This window comes from Nyctereutes procyonoides, unplaced genomic scaffold (assembly GCF_905146905.1).
Source record: "Nyctereutes procyonoides isolate TBG_1078 unplaced genomic scaffold, NYPRO_anot_genome, whole genome shotgun sequence".
Lineage (NCBI taxonomy): Eukaryota > Metazoa > Chordata > Mammalia > Carnivora > Canidae > Nyctereutes > Nyctereutes procyonoides.
The window spans coordinates 19174867-19201710 of NW_026575040.1; the positions used below are offsets into that span (position 1 = coordinate 19174867).

The window sequence follows — 26844 nt, forward strand, 5'->3', positions numbered from 1 at the left end:
TGCCTTATTAGTTCAGTTAAATGGGACTACATGACAGGTGTAGGAAGGCCTAAAATGTGAGAGAAATGACCATGAGTGTTTGGTTTAGAAGAGGTCTGGTTTGGTTAGAGTCAAACACAGCAGCATGGGAAATAATAAATAATTCATGTGTCCCAAAACATGGTCCTTGGAAGAATAGTTTCATAGGATGTCAATATGTTATGCAAAAAGTTCCAAAAGTCAAAAATGTTTCATGAACTTTGGATTAAAAAGTGTCTTAAGGGCTATTAATACACTATTATATTTATCATGAATCTTAAGTATTCAGTTTGTTTTTCCATTATAAAACTTTTTTTTCCATCATAAAACTTATCTTGAAACCTGTTTTCTAGGCCACCCTATTGAGGAAATGATTGGTACAATCTATAGGGCAGATTTCTAGAATAAAGAGAAATGATTTCCCATATGTTATTATTCAGAACTACCAGGATATTGAGAACTTCCTATTTATTGTTACTATGTTTTAGGCATATGCTCCACCAGGAAGCAATATTTCCACCAGTTCTAATGTTCAGGGCCCCTAAATAATTAGTTCTGCTTTGGAATTATTAGAATTAATAATGATAAAAGGGGGTGGGGAAGACTGTATATTTTGTTTCTGTTAGGAAAGGGTAATATAAGTATTAAGCAACATTGTTGGAAAATCAGTTGAAATCAAGAAGAAAAATACATGTCTCATAGACTAGGCAATTCATCAGCAATCAAAGCAAGAATCTAAGGGTAAGATTAGAGAACCTTTGCTTACCTTTCTTTCCATTAGTTTGAGAGATAAAAAGGCTTAAAACTAAGAATAAGGGAGGGTATTTTAAATCCATTTGAATCCATATTTTAAACCTCTCAGGAGGAGTATATGGCCTAACTCCTAGGGTTCTCTAACTGATCAACATTCCAAGAAAGGACTTTTAAGTATTGCCAGCTACTTCTAGGTCTAAAAAAATGCTGCACAGATTGGCCCTTTTGGGTGACTTACACAGCCCAATAAACCACTGTTTTACAGAGCATGCTATGCTCTGCACTTAGGTCAAGTAAACTCACCTGGGCAAACAGCTGACATGTCTACAGTTCCTGGTCATAGATCAGTCTGTGGGTTTCCTGACTTAAGTCAGCTTTACTAGGATAGGGTTTATTCATGAAAGTTGACCAAAAGAGGACTTCGTAGGATTATCATTAGGAAGGAGAAGTGGAACGTGATGTGGAATTGCCAGAATACTGTTCCTTTTGGAGGGCTAGAGAAACCTGAAACTAGGTGACAGATACTATCATTTAGGTTATTCAAGTAGTGAGGCAGGTAGGTTCCCTCCAGGGGAGAACTCTCAGGAGGGTCCTCTTGCAAGGGAATATAGTAGGAAACTTGAAAAGGTGAACTTGTGTTGAATCTGTATTAATTGTATCCTAGGTTCTGAATATTGATTCACTAATCCTTTAAAGACTCTGCTCTCTATCTCCCACTCCCATTGAAATAGTGTTTGTCCTCCCTAGGGAAATGAACAAAAATTAACAGCCTAGGGGTACATGGGTGGCTTAGTTGGTTGAGTGGTCGGCTCTTGATTCAGGCGCAGGTTGTGATCTCAGGGTCCTGGGATCTGCTCACATTGGGCCTAAGGCTCAGCATGGAGTCTGCTTTGGGATTCCTTCTCCCCCTCTGCCTCCCCCTCTCCCCCTGCTTGCCCTTGATCCTGTAGACCAGAAGAATGACTCTAGAGACCCACAGGCTGCATCTCTTCCACAGAGGTGTTTTGTTTGGCCCACATTGACATTTTTAAATTTTCAAATTGGTTGCCATATTTCAAAATTGAGAGAGTTTGCAGAAAAAAAGTTGTGTGTTTGGTCTCTCTTCAAACTTTAGGACACTTCAGTCCTTACTTCCATATGACAACTGTTGGCTGTGCCTATGTAGCAACTACTCCTTTCAAACATGGCATATACTCTCCAGTCTTCTCAGTCCTCACCAGACTTCTAACTCTTCAACACAGATATTTTTCTTCCCTGTAGTCTGTAATTTAATCATTTGGATTACCTGTCTGGCATTTGAGTTTGACCTCTGTGTTAGATTCTTAGAGGGCAGAGTTCTTCTGAAAGTCATTCTTTACAGGGTTGAGGGAGCCCTAATAGTAAGTATGAGGATGAGAAGATAGGCTCTTTTTATCTCTTAATAATGTGGATGCTCTTTACTGTCAGTTCTTGCCCTGGCTGGCCATAACAAAAACTAGTCATAGTATTTGACTTTTCATAGTATTTATCTTAATCATATAACATATGTTTTACTTCTAATTTCGTTGATTGTCTCTCTCCTGGTATTAAAATTTAAGGTCATGCCTAAAGCATAGTAAACACTCAGTGATGGATGAAAGAATGAATATTCTCATTTAATTTTTAAACTTTTCAAGTCTGTCCCCTGGTTAAAATCTTAGGTTAGAAGAAATTACTTCAGTATGCCTACTGCTGCAATGATTGGACAGGAGCTAAAAGATAGGTGAAACGTTAGAGTATAATGTATCTGCTTCCTGAGAACCAGACTAATGATGTTAGAGTAGGACTTTCTAAGATAGAAAGATGCAGCCTCCTTATTGCTAAGCCCTTGAAACCAAACCAGTGTATTTTAAAGCACATTCATTAAAATGACCACTGTTAGATACGATTAGATGTTTAGATGTCCATAACAATCTTTTTTACTTTTTTCTTTCATAATTTAATCTACTTCTAATTATATGTGCAGAACTTTCCTAATATATTATACAGAATCTATTCAAATACCTTACTTAACCTGCCTTGGTATATAAATTTTCCAGTGCTTACACTGCAGCCCTTCAGGGTTTCTTGATGTCAGAGGTTCTGGCTTGCTGGTAGTTGAGGGAAGCTGAAAGGGGTTTTTTGTTAGTTTGTTTTCAGATGGTCATGGATTCTTTGGATCACCCAGCAGAATTTTAAAAAATTGTAAAAAGCAAAATTTGGGTTTCACTTTTCTTAAACTGTCCCCTTAGTAATTGGTATCTTTCAAATGGACTCATATCACATTCCTAATCTCAGCAGAATATTTTAAGCAAAATTAAACCATTTTCATTTTATATCTTATTCAATAGGTTTACAAATAGAATAAATTCTCACAATAATACAAGTATAATAAAAATTACTCTCTCCATTTGATTTATATTTTCTAGAACTGAGAATAGAAAAATAACTTCCTCTTACATCGTTTATAGCAGGTAGCTCAAAAGAAAATCACACCCCACCCCCACTGCCCACCATGATTCTATGAAAGCAAGTTAGGAAAGTGAAAATTAACAATTGTAAGCAACAGGCATTGAAAACTAGAGTCCTCATACCTTGACCTTTTTCTGTATCTTCCTCATTCAATCCTGTGGGAGGACAGCTTTCACAACTGGTGGGGCCTGAGAGAATGTAATGTCAGGTATGTTGATTGTTTCCATAAATTAAAAAAGGCTATAGAATAAGGTTCTACTTACCCCCACTTTTAGTCCTTCTGTCAGTGATGCTGGTGAAGAAAGAGGCCTTTTAGTACTGTGTTCCTGAATCGGTATCATCTGAGGGGGAAATATTTAATTTTTTTAAATTTTATTTTTGTAGTTTATAAAATCAAATGCAGATTCAAGCATGACTATCCTACCAGTGTAGATATTTTCCCTTCCTACATGATTAACTGAAGAAACAGTCAGACTGGAAAATTTAGGTTTCTAGATTTTAAGCTGTTTTACATACAAATTTAAATTAAAACTTTTTAAAAAGAACTTTTCTGATACCAGATTGAAAAGTAAAGTTTAAAGAACTAATTATGGACATGATACTTTGGTTGGTCGTCATCTACCAGAACTCAGTCATTGTCAACCTAGCCAGTTATTTGAAGGGTATATATACATCCTAATAGAAGAGTGTCTGTCTGCTTTTTCTGGAAATAAAGATAATGATCTTCAGATGTCAATTCAACATCACGGATTTGCTTGAAAGCTTCACAGTTAAGCCCTCAATTCATTATGGTCTTTGTAAGTATCAGCCCTTACCCAGTCTTGTGACCTTATTTAAAAACACACACACACACACACACACACACACACACACACACAACCCTCAGTAACACCTGAGAGGGAAGTCTCATAACAGGAAACACATCACCACAGTGAAACTTATTTCAAACAAAAGAAAATTCCTTTTTATTAACATTTGAGGAATTATAGAGTAAACCCAATTCAAGATGGTTCCAAAAAACAGGAACAGATCTCCATTCAATCTATGTTGTAACTATATTCCATGGCAGTAAATAATGGGAGTATATTACCTTACCATCTGTTTGAAGGGCTTCAAGTTCTGGTAATCAGACATTTGAAATTCACCCGGGCCCTCAGCAATCCATCTCGTTTGTATTGATAGTTGAGAGGCAGATGTCCTGAGCATACAAGCAGAAATGCTAAAAATGAACTCAGTTTTTGAAATATAGAATATTGTTTCAAGTATTTTTTATGATAGAAGACAAGTAGAAATTTACACATTTTGTTCCAAGTCCAACCTAGGAAAAGCTTTTATTTCTGACCTATTCTGCCTAAATTGATTTCTTTCTCCCTGGTAGCACAGTGGTTATCAGAAGTAATTTCTAACTTCTGTTTCATCTTGATGGCTTAGGAGGGAATAGTATCCACCTTTTTCTGCATTAACTCTGTGGAAAGTCACTGCTAGCAGAACATTGTCTTCAGTAACTTAAGGGCAAGTATGATGCTCACATATGAAATCTAGGAGCCTTGTTCTTATGTTGTACCTCCCAAGCTAGTGGAGGTCACCAAACTAAAATATTTCCTACATTTCTTAAGACATCTTGCTTTTTCAAATAAAAGATTATACACTTGTTGATAGAATTTGATAATAAACTCTTCTACCAAAATCTTTTAAGCAATTACATATTTCAGAGTAATCTCTATATAGTAATATTTATCACAGATATTTTATAAATTGCTTTTAATCCTCACAAAAATTTCGTGAACATTTTATAACAGTTTTACAAATTAGCTTGAATAGCTTGCCTAATATTATGAAGCGAATAAGTGCAAATCTTGAATTCTACTCTTAAGTAAGCCTTCAATTAATTCTATATTCTGCACCTTACTACGTATCTTACTGCTGTAGATAGATTAGATTTGAAGGGTCAGTCTATCAAGCTCAAGTAGCAGCTGTTTAATTCACTTATATAGGTCATATATTCATAATAGTTATTTATCAATAGGAAACTTGCCTGTTAAACTCAGATTTATAAAAGTATCAAAGCTGCTTTATTACTATGTTAATCACTGGGTAATATTTTTATATGAAAAATCTCTGACACAATTTCAAGAAGGATCAGTGAATCATACATTTTGCAATATTACTCTCAAGGATAAATTGTTGATTTTTTCAAAATTAAATTCCACCTTAGTGAAAGGTGTTTTTAAATAATGAAAGTAAAAATGGCATTCTAACCTGCAAGTAAACAAGAATCCCATAATAGATGTAGCATGAAAAATTCCAAGGGAATTGGTGAATTACTCAAATTATGGACAACTATCTAATCTTTTGGGAAATTTTTAATTAGAACCCTGTTTTAGGGGATCCCTGGGTGGCGCAGCGGTTTGGCGCCTGCCTTTGGCCCAGGGCGCTCCTGGAGACCCGGGATCGAATCCCACGTCAGGCTCCCGGTGCATGGAGCCTGCTTCTCCCTCTGCCTGTGTCTCTGCCTCTCTCTCTCTCTCCCTGTGTGACTATCATAAATAAAAATTAAAAAAAAAAAGTTAAAAAAAAAGAACCCTGTTTTATAGAAAAACAAATTCCAGAGGAATTAAACACCTAAATGTGAAAAAGAGAGCTTTAAGAAGAAAACAAGGGGGGTGGCTTTATGACATAGGGATAGGGAAGAATTTCAAAACACACAAAAAACACAGATTATAAATGAAAAGATTGATATATTTGACATGCAGGAAATTAAAAACTTCTCTACATCAACAACTCCAAAAACAAAATGAAAAGATGAGCTACAACTAGGAGAATGTAATAGCACATATAGCCAATGGAGGATTGATACATAGGGTACATGATAAATACTCTCATTTTTAAATGTGATTCCTTGAACAGTGATTCTTTAGATGAGATTCTCTGACTACCAGTATCAGCATCACTGGGAACAAATGTATTAGAAATCAGGATTCTCTAGCCCCCACTCCAAGACCCTACTGAATCAGAAACTCTGGAGGTGGGATTATGCAGTCTTCAACAGGCTCTCCAGGTGATTCCTCTGTATGCTAAAATTTGTTAGCAATTGTATTATAGTAAATTCAAATGATAAATAATAGGGAAAGATAGCCTTATCTTCAACTAGAAAATGTAAGACTGTGAAGTATTTTTTCATACCAATAGGGTAGCTAACTAACATTTAATCTTAAGTTTTAACAAGGATGTAGAAAAATTGTAGTTTTGCTGTTGGAAATATAAATTGGCAGAACAGTTTCAGAGAGTAATTTGGAAATACCCAATAAAGTTGAAGATGTGCATCCTCTATGACCAAGTATTTCTATTTTTAAAACCATAGAAAAAAAACTCTTGCACAGAGATACAGCAGTCACAAATAGTTTTCATTGTAGCACTATTTGAAACCACGAAACTATGATAACTCTCAGTAAAGAATGAATAAACTAGTTTTAATCCATGCAACTATTGTATAATCTGTTTAAAGTCAATGAATTTGCAAATATGGCAAAAAGTATCTTTTAAATATGAATAGTGGTGCATGTGTACCTACTTCCTATACTTTGTTTGAAATACTTTATAATTTTAAATTTCAAAAATTAAATGGGATATTACAATATTAAAAGGATTCCCATCTGGCTTTGTCTTATTTTTCAGGATTCTGTTTCAAAAGGTGATTGGGTTTGGGACGACTGTGTGGCTCAGTGGTTGAGTGGCCAGCTCTTGATTTTGGCTTAGGTCATGATCTCAGGGTCCTAAAATTGAGCCCCACATCAGGCTCAGTGCACTCAGCAGGGAGTCTGCTTGAGGGTTCTCTCCCTCCCTCTGCTCTTCCTTCAATTTGCTTGCTGTCACACTAAGTAAATAAATCTTAAAAAAAAAAAAAAGGTAATTAAGTTTGGGCAAATCAGAATCTTGAATCTAGTTGAGGGAGGAAGTATAACCAGACACTGAAAATCATTTTTTGAACACTAAATGCAAAAAACCCCCCAGGAAATGCAAATTAATTGAGTATCAATTCTTGAAAAATTGCTCTGGCCCAAAGTAGAGGGACAAATAGGCATATTCTAAAATCATGTGTCCAAAATTATTAGAGATGAATTTTTAAGTAGTTTTTTAAACTTGTTTTTGGGTTTGTTTTGTTTTTTAAGGAGGGTGCAGCGGGAGAGAGAGAATCTTAAGCAGGCTCCATGCCCAGCTCTGAGCCCCACACAGGGCTTGATTTCACAACTCTGAGATCATGACATGAGCTGAAATCAAGGGTCAGACACTGAACTAAGCTACCCATGTGCGCTAATAAGTAGGGTTTCTCTTGTTTTTTTTTTTTTTTTTTCAGACTTAAAAGTTAAGTGGCAGCATGAAGGCTATATATTCTAAAGTGGTGCCTCTCAACCTTTTCTTTTTTAGCTTGTATTGCATTTTAATAAATATAAATATCTTATATTCATGGTTAATTATTTGAAATTTCACAATAAGTTAAATACTATTTTAAATGATTGAATAAAAGATACTGTGATTACAGAGAAGAATCCTTTTCACTTCCTCACATTTTTATCTACATATAGAAAAGAGATCTTCGGTTCTCTCAGAAATGCTAGAGGGAAAAGTCTAACCTTCTAAATTAATCAAGATGGGCTAGACTGTGCTGCCATAACAAAGTAAGCCTGAAATAACAGTGGCATAACCACAAAAATTTTCTTTTATTCACATTATATGTATAGCACAAATCATTGGAAGCTCTTGCTCCACATAGTCCCTTGGGAACCTACATTGAGACACTGGCATGTTGTAGATTCACCATGACATACAAGGTGCACAAAGAGAGAAAAAGAATGGATTGTTGATTCTTAATTATGCTGAGAAATGAAATATATCATTTGTGCTCCATTCATGTGGCCCTAAAGTAACTACAAAGAAAACAGAAATGTCGGTGAGCAAATGGAATATTGATGAGCACTGTCTCTGCTCCATGTTCTCTTTACTGCATTCCTTGCACCTCATATAAGGAATTAGATAGCTCCATGTTACTAATTCATGGTGTGAATGAATATCCTTTATCAGCCAAAACTTCAGAAGGGAAGGGAATTTTCCCTTCTCAATGGTAGGACTCAAATACCAAACTCTACCTTAAATCTTCAGAAGTAACTTGATTTTGTATATCTTACATTATACCTTTTTTTTTCCCTCTGGCTCACATGATATCAAATTGAATGCTGAATCTGATTGTTTGCTACAGGCTTTTCTGTTCAGGATGTGAAAGATCAAAGCACTAACTAGGTCATGTGCAAAATTAAGTTTAAAGTGGTTTCCTGGAAGGTTTTTGACACCTAAATCAAACTTTAGTTCAAAGATTTCTTTTTGTATGTCTTCTTACAAAGATTGAAATGTGTTAGAGAAAAGTCCTCATAAGCTTTGAGGTACCAGGGTGGCTCAGTCAAGTGTCTGACTCTTGGTTTCTGCTCAGGTCATGATCTCAGGGTTGTGAGATCGAGCCCCTTGTTGGGCTCCATGCTGGGTGTGGAGCATGCTTGAGATATTCTCTCTCCTGCCCTCTCTCCCTCTCTTAAAAAAAAAAAAAATTAGATCTTCAACCAAAATAGTAGGAAATTATCATCTTAGTTCATTCAATTAACTAGTATTATTTGAGGTTTCCCCTAAACTTGAAATCGGTTTCAATAACTTTGCTTTGAGAACTTAACTTCTTCTTCTTATATGGGTTCTTTTGATAACATAATCTACTTTGGATTTAATATGGTAGGCATTGTTGAGATTAAGTGGGTGATATTAGTAATATTCAATAGGAAGTATTTTAGGAACTAAATTTAAGATTTAAGTGGAAAGAGGTTGGAGGTAGGGAAACCAGCTAGTGTACTTTTTAGTAATTAAGAATCTTTCTAGGTTCCTCAATGGCCAGGACTATTGTGTTGTTCATCTGTGTATTTCCAATCTTTGTAGGTTCATTGTGAGTTTGTAATTATTGTAAATCATCTGTGGAACATGTCAGGAAATAACATTAATGAATAAATAAGCGAGTAAATGAGTTCTTCTTTACTGTTATAAGAAAGACAGCTAAAGACCTAGATTTAAATTGTGACAGGGGAAATAAAGAGCCTGGAAGAATATGGGGGAAAGAGTTAAGAGGGCTAAAAAAGGGATAAAGTGGAGTATGTGATGAACAAAATTAAGCATACTCCAAAACAACATTGGGGAACTGGAGAAAAGATGTTAAGTAGCAGTTGGAAAAGAAAATGTCTATTTGTGTTTTGTTTGTTTTTTTGAGAGGAGAGTTATTCAGGATATTGCTCCATGCAGGGAGCCTGATGTGGGACTCAATCTCAGGTTTCCAGGATTACATCCTGGGCTGAAGGCGGCACTAAACCGCTGAGCCACCCAGGCTGCTCTTGTCCACGTTTTCAGTTGCAGTGGTGTTTTGCTTGAAGTAGGCCACCAGACTTTCACTATATTTTTACTATAACAGGGTTTGTGGCACTCTTAAAGCTACTCTGTGGCAAACTAAGCTGGGAAAGAAAGTTATACAGTCTTCTTCATAGCAGAAATTATTTTAAAGGATAGGTTTAGAGACAAAAGGATATAGTTGCAGAACAATTACAGATATTCTTACAAGTAGGTTCTCCAGATAGCAGCCACTGCTGCAACTCTGAATAATGACATCTGCATAGTGTGGAAAGGGTTGTTGGTAGTAATTCATATTTTTAAACTTTAGTTCTGTCTCCATGTGACAGTAGCATCATTAGTCATGTGTTTTCAGTTTTTGAGAATTAGAAAAGGATCACAGAAATCATCTTATCCATTTTAACAGTTGTAAGGAAAATTTGCCAGAGCACCGAACTTCGTAGCCCGTTAAATGATTAGGCTAAGACAGACTAATGAATATGCTTTTTACTTCTAGTCTCATACTTTACCTATGATACTGTGCAATCCTCTTTCTCAAATATGCAGTCCTCCTTTTTGAAATGTGATTAAAGCTGAGAAATTTTTCTCTAAGCATTGGTTTTATTCATATCTAGAGTATAAGAATTAATAGGAAAGTACCATTTTCTCTTAATAACTTTTTATGTACAATAAATTTACCAAACAACTTAACTATTACTTTATTGATGAGAAAAAAAAACCTAAATTTTTGCTTTGGTAGGTGATTCATTCCATCTGGTTTAAATTTAAACAATGTTTTTTAATTATCATTTTCTTATTAAAATATAGTTGATACACAATGTTGCATTAGTTTCAGGTATAGGACATAGTGCTTCAACAAGTTTCTATACATTATGCTCTGCACACAAGTGTAGTTACCATTTGTCACCATACAATGCTATTAAAATGCCATGACTATATTCCCTATGCTGTACCTTTCATCCCTATGACTTATTCATTCCATAACTGGAAGTTTGTATCTCCATTTCCCTTTACCCATTTTGCCTATCCCCCATTCCCTCCCTTATAGCAGCCACCAGTTTGTTCTCTGTACTTATGGGTCTGTTTCTACTCTTTTTTGTTTTATTTTTTTAGAGTATACATATGAGTGAAATCACATGGTATTTCTCTTTTTCTGACTGACTTATTTCACTTAGCTTAATACCCTCTAGGTCCATCCATGTTGTTGCAAATGGTAAGATGTCATTCTTTTTTATAGCTGAATAATATTCCATTGTATATCTACCCCACACCTTTTTTATCCAATTCACCTATCACTGGACACTTAAATTGCTTCCATATCTTCACTATTATAAACAATGCTGCAATAACCATAGGGATGCATATATCTTTTTGAATTTATGGTTCCATTTTATTTGGGTAAATATTCAGTAGTGGAATTACTAGATCATATAGTATTTCTATCTTTAATTTTTTGAGAAACTCCGTAGTGTTTTCCATAATGGCTGCACCAATTTACATTTCCTACCAGCAGTACACAGGTGTTAGTAAATTTTGTTGAGGATAAACAATCATTTTAAAAATGATGTCTTCTCTTTAATCTTTTGTAATCAGAAAGAAGTTGAGAATTTTACAGACCTGGAGAAACTCTACCTCTACCTTCAGCTGCCTTCTGGTCTCAGCAATGGAGAGAAAAGGTATATCTCTCTTCTTGCTTTTCCCTTAATTACAGTGTTAATAGGACATACTTAAAGTATGTATGTCATGGTTGTTATTGTTGTGTGCTATTCCTAAAATCATCAGAAAACAGAATGGCAAAATAATAGATCTTTTTACTCTTTGATCATATTTGGTTAAGTGTTTGCTTATAGTTTTTGCTGATTCATTTGTACATCTGGGTAAATGCTATGAAATGCAATTTGGGTTATGTTTTTTAAACAGATGTATTTATGTAGTATGAGGGATTGTGAAAATTGAATTGAAAAGCAGAAAATAAATAGATGGGTATTGTAAGCAATGAAGATGCAGGAGTTGTTTTAGTTACTGCTATGTGAACAGATCACAGAATATTTTTTAAAATTGCATATATGAAACATGAATGTATTATAAATATACGATACTTTAAGTGTGTTTGGGCATAGTCCTGTATTTTCATTACTAAAAACATTTAATAGTCTCATATAGAAAATAGAGAAGTTGTTAGCTCATGCATTCCATTAAAAGTTTCTTCATCCTTTTAAGTATTTCTCAAAGTTCATTTCACTCATTCATGTACATTATACTTAAAATTCAGTTACTTTAAAATTGTGTATAGAAAGAAGTGGCATGAAAATTCTGTTAACTTTTACCTCTTCTCCCTCAAACCAAATTTTATAGCCATTTTAATAATTTTTTTTTTTTGGTCTAAAAACTCCGTATCTTTGGAATTAAATAAATTAAATAAATTGTTACAGTTAGCTGGGATGAATGTCAGAATCAAAAAAGGAACTTCCCTCATGTTATCTTGAGTGTACCATTTTATGGATTTAGTTTTTATAAATGATGCTACCATATAGTAAAAACTTAGGATGTTTAGTAGAAATATTGGCCTGGGGAGGGGAGCCAGTTACAAGAAGGACTGTAGGAGGAGATTTGTCCTCTCAAGATCTCTCTGGTGTGAATTGTATTCTGGCACATGAAGTGCTTAATAAGATTTCAGAGTAGTTACTTGAAAATGCTAATAAGCAAATAGAAAATATTTTTTTCCATAACTTTAAAGGTTTGATGATTTGGCAAGTTTAGGCAAATGAATAGGCAAGTAAGTGAACAAATACCCACTTAGAGATCATTTTCACCAAAACAGATACCTTATGTTGTCAGTACTCCATCACCTCTGCCACTGTAGAGACCATCTGGAGGGATGGAACAGGGCAGTAACTTCAGTCAGTCACTAGCTGTGGAAGATGACTCACAACCCCAAATGGACCATTGGTATATAGATAACTGGGCATCTGCTGTATGGCTTGTTTAGTTTGGTCATTAATAGTGTGTTTACATGCAATTCTTTACTAGAACTTAAAGTCCTGGCTCAAAAATTATCAATTGCTGTCCGGTTCAGCTAAAACATGTTTTTGTTTTACAATCAGTGATCAGAATGCCGTGTCATCTAGTCGGGCACAGCAAATGCATGCCTTTTCCTGGATTCGAAATACCCTAGAAGAACATCCTGAGACTTCATTGCCCAAACAGGAAGTCTATGATGAGTACAAGTAAGTAAAATGTGCATATATTAGGCATGCTGAGGTGTTACAGAGCTTAAGTACTACACACGGCTATAGTGATTTGTTTTAAAATTGGTGAATGTCATGCTAGTATATGGGAGTTTACCTTAGAGATTTCCAAGATGCTTTCCTTTCTATCTAAGCTTCTCTGGTAGCAAATATCATAAAAGATAGGATTATTGAATAAAAGGATTTCTCTAAAGTTCTTCTGGATGATAGGAGGGGTGTTTGAGGGTAGAATGATAATGGTATAGGATTGCTGAATAAAAGGGTTCCTATAGAGTTCTTAAGGGTGAAAGGAAGAGTGTGTCTGGAGTTAGAACAGTGGAAGGTAATAAATAAGTTAATGTGTAAGCAAAAATGAAAACATGTTTTTCATTTAGACTTCTTAAGGGACTTTTTCATATGTCCAAAACTTTTCTAATGCTTTTCTACACCTATCAAAAAAGGGGTAAGTTTTTGGAATATTGTGAATTACTTATTCATGAATGAGGAAGTTGAGTGGCTTGTACTTATTAGACACTCAAATAATGTTGATTGAACAGATAATTTATTTAAGTACAGGAAACAAAAATATAGAGACTAATGGGCCTTTCTGGATAAAGACAATTTAATAATTGCTAAGTCTGGTTTTGTTTAACACTTCTGTAATTGATACAGAAGACAATTTATTATGGCAGAGTAAATAAAACCAACATTTTCGGGGTATTTAAACGTCAAATCAGCAAGCATTCTTGTGTTGTACTTAGACAATTTGAAAGAAAAGTGTCAAATAAATGCTGTTTGTTAATCAGTATAAAATGACACGAAGGGACTACACTTACTGAGATTTTAGTATATAGAAAGAAAACTTCTACTTTCATTGAAAATTGTGATTCCCTCATCTTAAGGAACATAATGGACCTGGAGGAAAACTAGAGAAAAATGTCTGAAGATCAAGGGAACAAAGTTAAACTGAAGAGCTTTAGACGTTTTTTTCTTTAAGAAAATTAAAGCTAAGAGTGCATATGACCCAAGTCTATAAAGTTCATTCTCTTAATTTATAATAATCTATAGAGTATCTACTATGTGCCATACCCTGTATTAAGTTCTGAGGATATAATAAGACACAGCCCCTTCCATTCATGAAAAGATAAGTATGTATTTATAGTTAAGTATTAGTTTTTCACTAAATTCAATTAATTAAAATAGAGATAATCCTATAAAACTACAAAGAAGCAAATATTAATTCATTAAAAGGTTGTTAATATCAGTAAACATGTGATAGGTTGAAGAAACTCTGGACTGAAGATCCACAGACTAGATTCTGTCATTAAATTTGTGACTTGGACAAGTGTTTTAACCACTATTTTTTTTTGATACATTGTCTATAAAGTGAGACAATTGAAGAGGTATGAGGTTTCTTAAAGCTCTAAAATTCTAAAAGTTGTCTGAAGTAGAAAATGTTGAGGAACAAGTAATCCAAAGATGTCCTGGTGGATTTCCAAAAGGCAAACTGGACAAATTAATGTATGACATTTTCATAATGAATTAAGAGAACTCAAGATATCATATATTTTTTGAAATGGCATATTTCCACTATAGAACCCTTTGCATCATCATTAGAGACAGTACCCTATCTTTGTGGAAGTGTGACTCTGGCCTATTAAAGCAGTCCTTATGTTCCTAAAGGTTTCCTGCCTTTGACAAAGAATTGTTACATTTTTCTATCAAATCATTTTCTGAGATTCCCATAAACTCTCATAATTCTTTTCATATGAAAAGTTACAGGTTTTTTCCTAAACAAAAGGGAAATAAAACATTTTATCATTTTGCAGAAGCACTGGGAGCTTCAATTTTGAGCAATTAATTTGTAGCTGTAGTAGAGAACAACAGAGATAAAAGAGGAAGGGAATTTGACTAGAGTTGAAAGGGGAGGTAGTAGGTAACTTTCCTAAAAAAGTAGGAACTTTTTTATAATAATATGACTAGAAAGGAAATAGTTCATGGAATTTGAAATAATTATGCTAATGATTATGCCTCTCTTTATAATTAGTATAGTTCTGTATCTCAGTCTGGGTATTTTAGTTCAAAAAGCATTTCACTAAGAATATACTTTATGTACTGTTATATTCTCTACAGGGTTTCCACATAGTAGACGCTAATTTAATATTAAGAGTGGTTAGAATGGACTCTGATCCCTGACATTGATAATAAAATTTCAGTGTTTTAAAAGACTTCATTAAGTCTTTTAGTGCACTCCTGTCTCCATGGTATAGATAAAAACATTGAAACCCAGGGAAGGTAGGTGGCTCTCCCAGTGACACAAAACTAGTTAGGGAATGATACAGGTCTAGAACTCAGTTTTCATGAGTGTTTGACAATGGGCGAGAGGGCACACTTCTTAAATTAGAGTGATAGCATGCTGCGTGGGTAGAAAAGATTGGTCAAGTAGTTAGAAATAAACCTGGCTATGACTTCCACTTAGGGTGAATAAATAAGCTGCTCAAAATATGAATTAGTATACATATAATTAGTATGCATGCATACAAATAATACAACTGTGGTAAGAGACACAGCAGAGAAACATGTATTAGCATGACTGGCTAAGAAGAAAGTATGTTTGTGTGTTCACAGCATCGTACACGTGGGAACTCCAAATTCAAAGTATTCTATTATTTGTTCATTGCCTAAAACCGTAATTTGCCATGTGGGTTTAAATAACTTGAGAGAGATGAAAAATGTAGGAGGGACTACAAACAAGCAAGATGTAGATCAAGTATCAGGAGGTAGCTAGTTAAAAGTTTTTTAATTAAAAAAAAGTTTTTTAATTATTTTAAGCTGTGTTGTCTAAAGAAAGCAAAATGTAGTATAACTGCTTTTTTTTTAAGTACAAGAATTTTAAATCACAAAGAGATTTCAATTAGATACAAAATAACAGTCAGTAAAGATTTTTGGAGAAATTTTGTCCTTTCCTAATGGCCTATTATATAGTCATCTTCCTATTTGGAGTACCTTAATGAGGTTTCCTGCATAAAAACTTAACATATATTCTAAATACTCACTGAAAAAATGTTATTAATATGAAATATACCTTTATTTTAAGCTATCCTATTACACATAGACCCTTGTATAACTCATTGCAATGATATTCAGATATATTTTTTATGAATAATTCTGTCATAATCATTAAAATCAAAATCCCTTTGAGAGAAAAAGATGAAGATATAATCAAACACAGCATTGACTGACTGCTTTTAACTTTATCTTCATTCTACATTAAGATACTAATAGGAACATAAAGCTTTAAGGGGCTTTCAGCATACAAAAACAGTTTACAAATGATCATGAACTTTTGCATTTGTTGAAACTTTTGAATTCTGATAATCTATGTTTAGGAAAATGATCATTAATGTGTTTATATTATTTTTGAATTACAAAATTATTATATATTCATCACTACAGTTTTGGCAAAAAGTTATAAATGTATTAAAAAAAAAAACTAGTACCAGTAAATCTTACTACCTAAAAATAACCACTTCGGTTTATTTCTTTTTATTTTTTCTAATGCCTTCTTTTTGTGTGTATGTTCTTGTTATTGTTTAACCAAATTTGGCTCCACTGTTTACACAATTCCCGAAGGGGGAACAGTGGCAAATAACATTGCACTGAACATTTTTGATGATATAATTTAGTGTAGATTATCAAAATTGAGATCGCTGCTGGTTTATGGATGGACCTTTATATATTAAGGATCTTATCTGTTAAGATTTTTAAAAATATTTTTCAAGATTGCTGTTTATTTTAATAAATCTCTTTATAAGTAATTTGATTTAGCCACTTTCTTTGAAGCTTGTAGCATTGCTGTTATGCTTAGAATTTACCTATGCCACTAGCAGCTGAATACCCATGTTATTTTTCCTAGATTTTTAAAAAGATATTTCTTACTTCACTTTTTATATATAATCTTTTAGTCCATCTGGTATTTATTTTGGTGAATGCCATTAAATAAGGCACTGATTTCAGTTTTCTCCTAAATGTTATAAAGTAATTATTCCATACTTATTTATTGAATCATTTTTTCCTCTTAAAACACTAATCTGTAATATAACTTTGATCTTACCAAAGCCCTTTCTACTCAGTTCTTTTTCCTTGTTATTTTGTCCTTATTCCATTACCAAACCATTTTTAGTATTTTAATTATTAAATGTATAAAAAAACTGGTAGGACCAGACTGCCCTTACTATCTCTCTTTTTAAAAATCTTCCTTGGTTTTATTTTCAGACCAATTAATGCTTTTCATATGAAGTTTGATACCACTTTTCTCACTTTAAAAAAGGAAACCTCAAGGGAATTTTGATTCAAAATGCATTAAATGTGAAATCTTATGTTAGAAAAATTAATTTCAGAGCTAGAAGTATGTTTCGTAATTTACATCTTTTTCATGCCCTTCAGTGATGTTTCAGTTTTTTCCCTTCAATTAAATCCACTTATTTTTCTTACTAAGTTTTATTCCTTGGTAATTTTTATTATGTTATTTATATTGAAAATATTCTTTCCATTGCTTTACTGTTGATTTGTTTAGGTTTATAGGATATTGTAGACTTATTATATTTACGTTGTACATTTTATATTTACTGAACTTTGTTTAATCCTAATTTTTCAGTTAATTTTGACTCTTGAGTAAAGTTTATTCTGTGTACCTTCCTTATTCTCTTTATTTTATTCTTTGATAATTTTCCTTCTGATTTTAAATAATAACAATGATAGGAATCATTTCCTCTTATAGTTCTTTGTTAAGGATGTATTATAGTTGATCAAGACTTTATTTGTTATTTTATGAGAAAGATATTGAAATTTATCAAATGCTTTTTGGGCATTTATTGAGATTATTATGAAGTGCTTTTTTCTTTGACCTATTGATGTGATATATAAAGAAATTACCTAATTTATAAACCCTTCTTTTAGTTCTAGAATGAATGTTCTATTCATATCAAGATGTATAATCTTATAGTGTACTATTGATCTCTGTTTTCAAGTATATTATTTAGGATCTTTGCATCTATATTTATGAGTGAATATTTTGGTCTGTAATTTTCTTTTTTTTTGTGCTATCTTTGTCAGGTTTTGATATCAGGGTTAGGCCAGCTTCGTAAATGAATTGGAACTCTTTCCCTAAATTTCTGTGCTCTGGAACAGTTTATATAGCATGGGAGTTATTTGTTGTTGAAAGTTTTAAAGAACTCAACCATAAAACCATCTAGGCCTGGAGGCTTTGTTGGAGGTAATACTTTGACAATTTTTTGTGGGGTTTTTTTCTGGTTAGGTTTTTACTTCATTAGTCAAATTTGGTAATTTGTTTCTCATTGAATTCATTCAGATTTTCAGATGCATCAGCATAGCATTGCATATTATTATTCTCTCCTAAATTGAGTTATCTTCTAAATCCTTATATCTATTTTCATATTTCTAGTTTTATACATTTGAATTCTCCTCTGTTTTTTTTCAAATTACACTTGGCTGTAGTTTATTTCTGTTGGTTTTCTTTTAGAAAAAAAATGAAGCTAAGATTGATATATCAGGGTGTTTTGTTTTTGTTATTTGGTGGTTTGATTTTGGGTTTTTTTTTTTTTTTTTGCGTGTGGTGTTTTGTTTCTTACTTATTAGGTGCCTTTCTTTTCCTTCTCCTGATTTTCTTGGGATTTTTTTCTTACTCTTTAAATAGAATTCTTTGTTTTCATTCTTATTTAAGATACAAACATTTATATCTATGAGTTTGCCTCTGATTATAGTTTTGGCTGTATCCCTTAGGTATGGATATGATTTGTTAAAATTATCATTATGTTCTACTAGAGTAAAATTATAGTTCTAATTTCTTCTTTGACCCCAAATAGAAGTTGTTTTTAACCTTTCATGTTCTTGAGAGTTCTGTTGTTTTGCACTTTATTAATTTGTAGTTTCATTATATTATGATCAGAGAATGAAGCTTATTAAACTTCTGAATTTTTATATTTGTTGAGGTCTACTTTCAGTCTAACAAATTATTAGTTTTTATGAATACTTCTGGACAGCCTCTTTATATTACACTGTATTCACTCTGTATTGATATATGCTAATTCCACTTTTCTATATTTTTCAAATCCTTCAAATTCTGTAAAATCCTTTCTTTTTGGTCTGTTTAAGCAGTTGAAGATGAATAGTATGTTAATCTCTTACAAAAGTGACATTTGTCACAGTTCCTCTTAGTATTTTTAATGAGTTTTGTTTTATAGATCTCTGGGATGTTTGACACAAGAAAAGGTTCATGATTTTTATCTTTGTTATAGTTTTTGCCTGTTGTCAACAAAAAATGATCCTGGGTCATACTGAATGTATTTCATGTTTTTTCTCTTTTGAGATGAATATTTTTGGCCCATTCTGGGTATCTGTCTAATATATATATTTACCCATCTTTTTTTTTTATTATTATTTAACCATTTGTGTCATTTTGTGTAGGCTGTTTACATTATGCTTCTAAAGTTGTTCCTGATCTTGAAGTCTGACCCATAGAAGAAGCTGATGGAATGAACCAATCTAGAAAGCCTAGTATTGCTAGAAACACTTAGCAACAGGGGAGGGTAGCAGGAAAAAAACTACTGCTTTTTCCTGTTACCTGGGAAAGAAACACAAGCGTTAATCTTAAATGGATTTCTCACTAACTGAAACATGGCCTCTTTTAGCAGTCCTAAAAATCTGTTTGCTTCAATTCTGGGGAGAATCACAAACTTTCAGATTTGTAAACTTGAACTTTGGCTGCAATGTTTTCTGGTACACAAATGTTCTCTCTGAATCCCTTTAAAAATTTAATATTTTTAAGGAATATGACTATATTAATTTTCTATATAACCATTTTGTGTATAAATACTAATTTTATATGTATGATGCTTTGATACTTACCAGCCTAAGTTTGTGATTTCTGTTCTATTAATGACTTTAAATGAAACTCTTAGGACAACCTTGAAGGCAGAAATAGATTCTAGGAATACTTGTTTTGAAAGTATTAAAATACTGAACACTTCATAAGTTAAATGATACATAAATGTTTTATACCTGTCTAAAATCTAGATTAAGCCTAATCATGTCTACATAATTCATAAGTATATTCATAAATTTTATTAGGTGTATCATATATTGTTTAAGGTAATAGCATCTGAATACAATAAGTGGAAGCAAATATCATCCCTCCTTCCCTTTAAGGATGACTCAAAGAAATGAATTCACTAGGCAAATCTGAACCCAGGTTTTGTACTTTAATGCTGGGCTCTTTTTACACTAATCCCTGTTACCTCTAGAAACTTATTCTAAGCACTATTCTTTTTAAAATTAAATTTTTGAGAGCAGTATACTACTATGCCTTAATTATATCTTAAATATTTTTAACTTATTAGAAATCAACTAAAGCATAAAAGTGATCAATTTCAGCATTACTAACTTTTTCATATTTGACACGTAAATATGGATATTGAATATGTCTTAAGATATAAATTGGTCTAAGATTTTTACCATTGAAATGTACTTTTATAGTGTTTGAATTGTTACCCTAAATACATTGTTTAGTATTTAAATGATTACTTTTCAGGTAAGATTTTTTTTTTTTCCAGACTTGCTTGATGTGGTCTATTTCAAAGAAGTTTTTAATCCCAGTTTCTCTTTTTTCTGTGTTTCTGTGACTGGACTCTCAAAGGAATAGTTAAATTGTCTCTTTTTCTTCACCTTCTGTTTCTGACCAATTGCACTTTCACAGACTCATCATTTACTGTTTAACTTCTCAACTCTTTAGTAATAGAAAAAGCATTGAATAATAGAATGAATTGAATGAATAGAATAGAATGATTGAATAATAGAAGAGTGGCAGGATAGAGCTATAATAACGATATTATACCAGAAGGAACTGGTTCTCTTATATGACACAGTTGTAGAAAGGGTCGACTGACTTTTCCAAATCACATTCACTGTACTAAATACATTGTAATCATAACTGAAGTACAAACCAAGTCTCCTAATTTAAAACCAGAGTCTTTTCCAATACCCCCGCCTATAAAAACTGCATGCCCCTGAGCCCAGTCATTATTTTGAATCTTTAGTTATCAATTCCTCATTTCTTACTACCTTAGCTTCTTTTTCTGCCCCCAGCATGATTTGTGGCAATTGGTAGGTGGTATTTAGTACTTTTCTTTTATTAAGACTTTAGTATTGCCACTTCCAAGGACAAAGAGATCATAGAAGAAGTTAGTAGTGTTTTGTTACAATCAACAAATTAGAATAAATGATTTTAAAGTAAATTTATTTGAGTGTATTAAATTATCAAGCGTTACATATACATAGTCCTTACTCTCAAACAGGAAAAACAGATCAGTAAATAAGCAGGACACAAAGAACGAGTTTCCAGATCAACTTGATGGAGTGAGGGCCAGCATCACAGAAGAGGTGATGTGTAAAATCATAAACACTGAGTTTTCCAAGCTGACTAGAGATTCAGAAGGGCGTTCTTAGTAGAAGGTATGATACTCAGTGCATAGTGGCTTATAGTCAGAGTCAAAGAGGAGATGTCAGAGACCAAGCCAAGAGAATTAAACTTGTTTCCGTGTGTAGGTCTTGAAGAACTATTGGAAATTTAAGCAATAGAAAATCATCTCAGAAAGTAAGAAATTCTAAGGATAGGGAGAAAACTGGTATTTAGGGGTTAAGCAGAAGAACATGAGCCTTCCAAAGGAATTTAAAAGAGAAACAAGAAAGCATAATATAATCTGAGAAAAGAGATTATTTTGAGGTGTTCAGTCTCCTGTGCCTCAGACAGTTCAATTTAAAAAGGAAGACAAGAAAAAGATCCGTGTGATGTGTCATTAATAGGCCACAGGATCTATTGCCAGAGCAGTTTTCATATTTTATTGAGGAATGAAGCCTGATTGCAGTGTCCTGAAAGGTAAGTAGGTGTGAGTGCAGACAGGTTTTTAAGGGATGAAGAAAGAAAAAGTAGAAGGGTGCGGGGGAGTGGTAAGAACAGAGTTTTTTGTTGTTGTTGTTTTTAGCCTTATCCAGTAAGGATTAAATTGATTTGTGTATAACAGAATATCCAATGAACAGTAGTTTCAACAAGACAAAAGATTTCAGTTTTCCTTTCAGCAGCTCTGTAATAGCAGCAGGGAACCCAGGCTCCTTCTAAATCCGCACTCTACCATCTGTAAGCCTTAGCCTGGTTTTATTTGTTGCCATCTAAAATGAACTACTATAGCTGATAGGAAAAGTAAGTGACTTAGAATTCAGGTGCATTAAGGAAGGAAGGGAGAAAAAGTTTGAAAATCATTGATTTATGATTTTCAAACTTAGTCATCCTGTCAAGTGTCTCAATGGCTCAGTTGGTTAATCTTCTGCCTTCGGCTCAAGTCATGATCCCAGGGTCCTGAGATCAAATCCCACATCAGGCTCCCTGCTCAGCAGGGAGTCTGCTTTTCCCTCTTTCCTTCCCCCCTGTTCATGATCTCTCTCTCACAAATAAATAAATAAAATCTTTTAAAAATAATAATGAAGTTAATCATCCTGTCATATTCTGCTGTTTTTCCATTTAAATTGCCATTTAAATATAATGTTTGTTTCCTCTTCCCAAGTAGACAGGGTGCTTTTTTTTTACACTTTGCCCTAAGCTTGCTTATAATAAAACCACAATATTTTCTGGGGTTTTTTTTTGTGGCAAAATGCATAAAATTTGTCATCTTAACCATTTTTAAGTGTATAGCTCAGTGATATTAGATACATTCACATTGTTGTGGTACCACACCACCACTCATCCACAGAACTCTTTTTTTGCAAAACTGAAACTCATTACCCATTCTCATTTCCCTCGCCCCTGGAAACCACCATGCTATCTATCTCTATCTCATTAATTTGGATATTTTAGGAACCTCATATGAGTGGAACCATACAGTATTTGCCCTTGTGTGACTAGCTTGTTTCACTCAGCATCATGTTCACAAGGCACATCCATCATAGCATATGTCGGAGATTCCATTGTATGTGTATGCCATGTTTTGTTTATCCATTCTTCCACTGATGGATACTTAAGTTGTTTCCTTTTGGCTGTTGTGAATAATGCTGCTATGCACGTTGGTGTGCAAATATATTTTCTAGATACGCTTTCAGTTATTTGGGGTATATGCCCAGAAATGAAATTGATGGATCATATAGTAATTATATTTTTAACTTTTTGTGGAATCACCATACTGTTCTTTTTTTAAAAAAAATTTTATTTATTTATGATAGACACAGAGAGAGAGAGAGAGAGAGGCAGAGACATAGGCAGAGGGAGAAGCTGGCTCCATGCACCGGGAGCCCGACGTGGGATTCAATCCTGGGTCTCCAGGATCACGCCCTGGGCCAAAGGCAGGCGCCAAACCGCTGCGCCACCCAGGGATCCCACCATACTGTTCTTTATAATGGCTACACCACTTTATATCCTCACCAGCGGTGCACAAGATTCTTCACATCCTCATTAGCATTTGTTACTTCCTGGGTTTTTGATAGTGGCCATTTTGATGGATGTGAGGTAGTATCTCATTTCAGTTTGATTTGTATTTCCTGATTAGCTAGTGGTATTATATTTTATGCTTATTGGCCATTTGTACGTCTTTGGAGAAATATATTCAAGCCCTTTGCCCACTTTTTAACTGAGTTGTTTGTTTTTAATGTCGTTGGGTTGTAAGAGTTCTTTTTATATCCTGGATACTAACACCTTATGAGATACTCAATTAATATGTTATGAATTCTACAAAACATACAAATATATGCTTATTATAACAAACTGAAACAGTCTAAAAGTATAGGATCAAATAAAAATCATTCTTTACTCTCTCCTTCATCCCACTACCCTCCTGAGATTATAATATTCCCAACAGCTTTATCTTTCTATGGTTCTTTTTTTTTTTTTTTAAGATTCATTTATCTACTTAGAGAGTGTCCTTGATGCACATGAGTGGGGTGAAGGAGTGGAGGGAGAAAATCCTCAAATAGATTTCTGCCAAGTGCAGAGCCCCTCATGGGGCTCAATCCCACAGCGTGACCTGAGCTGAAACCAAGAGTCAGATTTGACAGAGCCATTTAGGCTCCCCTATCTTTCTATATTTCTATATATAGAAGTTATGTCAATTATTCCTAGATTTTTTTTTAATTCAAATGAAACTGTACCGTACATATTGGTCTGACTTTTATCACTAAGCAGTATGTCCTAAGTAGTCTTTCTTGTCCATATATATAAAGTTACTGCATTCCTTTTTTTACTGCTGCACAGTATTTCATAATGTAAATGTTTCATAGTGTGTGTTTTTTAAGCTCTTTATTTAAGACATTTTCCTGTTATTAAAATAATACTGTACTCAACAACCTTGAATTACATATCTTTGTGCTTGTATAAAAGTAACATTGAAGTATGGACTACTTAGAAATGGAATTATTGGATCAAAAGCTATAGTTATTACCAGGTTTGTTTTTTTGTTTGTTTGTTTGTTTGTTTGTTTGTTTGTTTGTTTTGAGAGCACATCCGCATGTGGGTTGTGGGGCAGAGGGAGAAAGACCATCTTAAGCAGGCTGTACACCCAGTGCAAAGCCCATCTCGGAGCTCAGTCTGATGACCCTGAGATCATGACCTCAACTGACTGAGCCACCTATGTGCCCCTCTAGTTTTATCAATTTTAATTTAATTTTTGAGTCATTACTATATTTATGTGTTTGTAAATCAAAAGGTATTAAAGATGTATAGGGAAGAAATTGTATTTCACCTTTGCCTTTCAGCCACCCATTTTCTATCACCATAGGCAACAATTCCAATTAGAATTATACCTAAATAACTAGAATTATATAATCATAATTATTAGTTATTATGAATGGCTGCATCTTATTCTGTCCTATGAATTATTATTCACTTAGACCACAGTTGATAGACATCTAGGTTTTGATAGTACTAACAATGCTGTTGTGAATAAACAATGGTATATCAGTGAGATAAGTCTAAATATCTGAAATTACTAAGGACTTGTGCATTTTTAATTTGGATGGAAGTTTGCATGAGATACGAAATTATTTTGTCTGTATTTCATTTTATATTGTCTCTCCTGAGGTTTTTTTTTTCTGAGTTTTTATTACTGTCATAAGTTTGGGTTTTTTTTTAATCTTCATGTTGGAAATTTTCTTCAACGTGTCTGATTATCTTTCTGTTATCTGTTAATATTTTTTTTTTATTTTTTTATTTATTCATGAGAGACCGGGGGTGGCGGGGGGGGGGGTGCAGAGACACAGGCAGAGGGAGAAGCAAGCTCCATGCAGGGAGCCCGATGTGGGACTCGATACCAGGATTCCAGGATCACACCCTGGACCAAAGGCAGGTACTAAACTGCTGAGCCACCCAGGGATCCCTGTTCATATTTTTAAATGGAGCTTAAGTTCCATGTATAATCAGAATTTATCTGCTTTTGGACTTGACTTTTAGGTGAACAAGCTTTATATTGAGAGATTTCTAAATGTCTATATGTTCTCCAGGGATCATTCACTTTTTCAGCAGGATTTCTCCAAACTTCTGTTTGGGGAGCACACACACTGGCTTCTAGTAGCAGTTCTGGACCTTGGACCCTGGACGCTGGACCCTGGATAGGAAAGGGAAAAATGGACTATTTTGTGTAGGTAGACTTTGAACAGATCTGCATACTCAGTGTACTCCATGTATTCCCTCTTCCCCTCCCCACTACTACCCAAACTGGCTTTAGATTTCCACCTCACCTTTGCTGTCTCAGACTTCTACCCACTCCTTTAAAATTTCTCCAAAAGGGGATCCCTGGGTGGCGCAGTGGTTTGGCGCCTGCCTTTGGCCCAGGGCGCGATCCTGGAGACCCGGGATTGAATCCCACGTCGGGCTCCCGGTGCATGGAGCCTGCTTCTCCCTCTGCCTATGTCTCTGCCTCTCTCTCTCTCTCTCTCTCTCTGTGACTATCATGAATAAATAAAATAAAAAATAAAAAATAAAAAATAAAATTTCTCCAAAGTATTAAGTTATCCTGCCTGAGAAATTCATTCCTGGCTGCTGTTACTCTGTATCTTAAGTAATTGACAAGTGGGGGAAGAGGGTATTTTCTCCTTATATTAACTTTTTTTTTTTTTTTTAAAGCATGTGATCTCTCCATCACATTTAGACAGAATCCTTCTTTTTTATTTTGGCACTTGGTAGTGCAACACAGCATATGATTATGTAACTGTCTCAAGTTTTCTTGTCTTGCAGACTGATCTTAACTCCCCATGGTAACCTAGCATCTAGTAGACAACTTAAACAGTTTGAAGGAATATCCTGACAGCCTAAGGCAGGGTAACTTTTAGATTTCTGAGATAGTTCATGTATGGGGGCTACATAAAGTTGTCTTCCTCACCTCTTATTTATTCTGCGGCTCACTGCATTGTGTCTTCACTAAACTTATAGGGAGAGATCATTAAGTTCTTTAATAAGTCAGTGAATTTGATGAGTTAATATAGTAAAAGCATTTTAAATGTATGCATAAGAATCTTAAATTAACTTTATTGATTGCGGGTTTGTATGCATTTCTCTCAATACTCGTGGAAAGAAATTATTATCAACCAGTGAAAAAAACAAAATCCCTGCATATCTTTGGAAACACATTCCTAATTTACTTTCCCTCCTGCACCCCTTCTCCATACCCATCGCATCCCCTTCTTCTTAACACTCCACCTATCAGCAGCAATGCTATTGAATTTCTAAATACTTGGTTAAAAATTGAGTTAGGATGCGGTGCCTGGGTGGCTTAGTTGGTTAAGCATCTGACTCTTGGTCTTGGCCTAGGTCATGATCTCAGAGGCATGAGATCAAGCCTCACATTGGCTCCACACTCAGCACAGAGTCTGCTTGAGATTTTCTCTCCCTCTC

The 26844-nt window shown here is 34.0% G+C and overlaps 1 protein-coding gene across 3 annotated transcripts in view; it reads left to right on the forward strand.

Annotated features, from left to right (window-relative positions):
- The window catches only part of RFX7 (regulatory factor X7), a 129093-nt gene that overhangs the window by 65479 nt on the left and 36770 nt on the right, over positions 1-26844 (forward strand). For 2 of the 3 annotated variants that reach the window (XM_055320057.1, XM_055320058.1), the window contains exons 4-5: positions 11266-11348; positions 12777-12899. In XM_055320057.1, the coding sequence (XP_055176032.1) occupies positions 11266-11348; positions 12777-12899 (206 nt within the window). Of the gene's footprint in view, positions 1-11265; positions 11349-12776; positions 12900-26844 lie in introns of those variants that run through there. The other variant, XM_055320059.1, reaches the window with a different exon arrangement.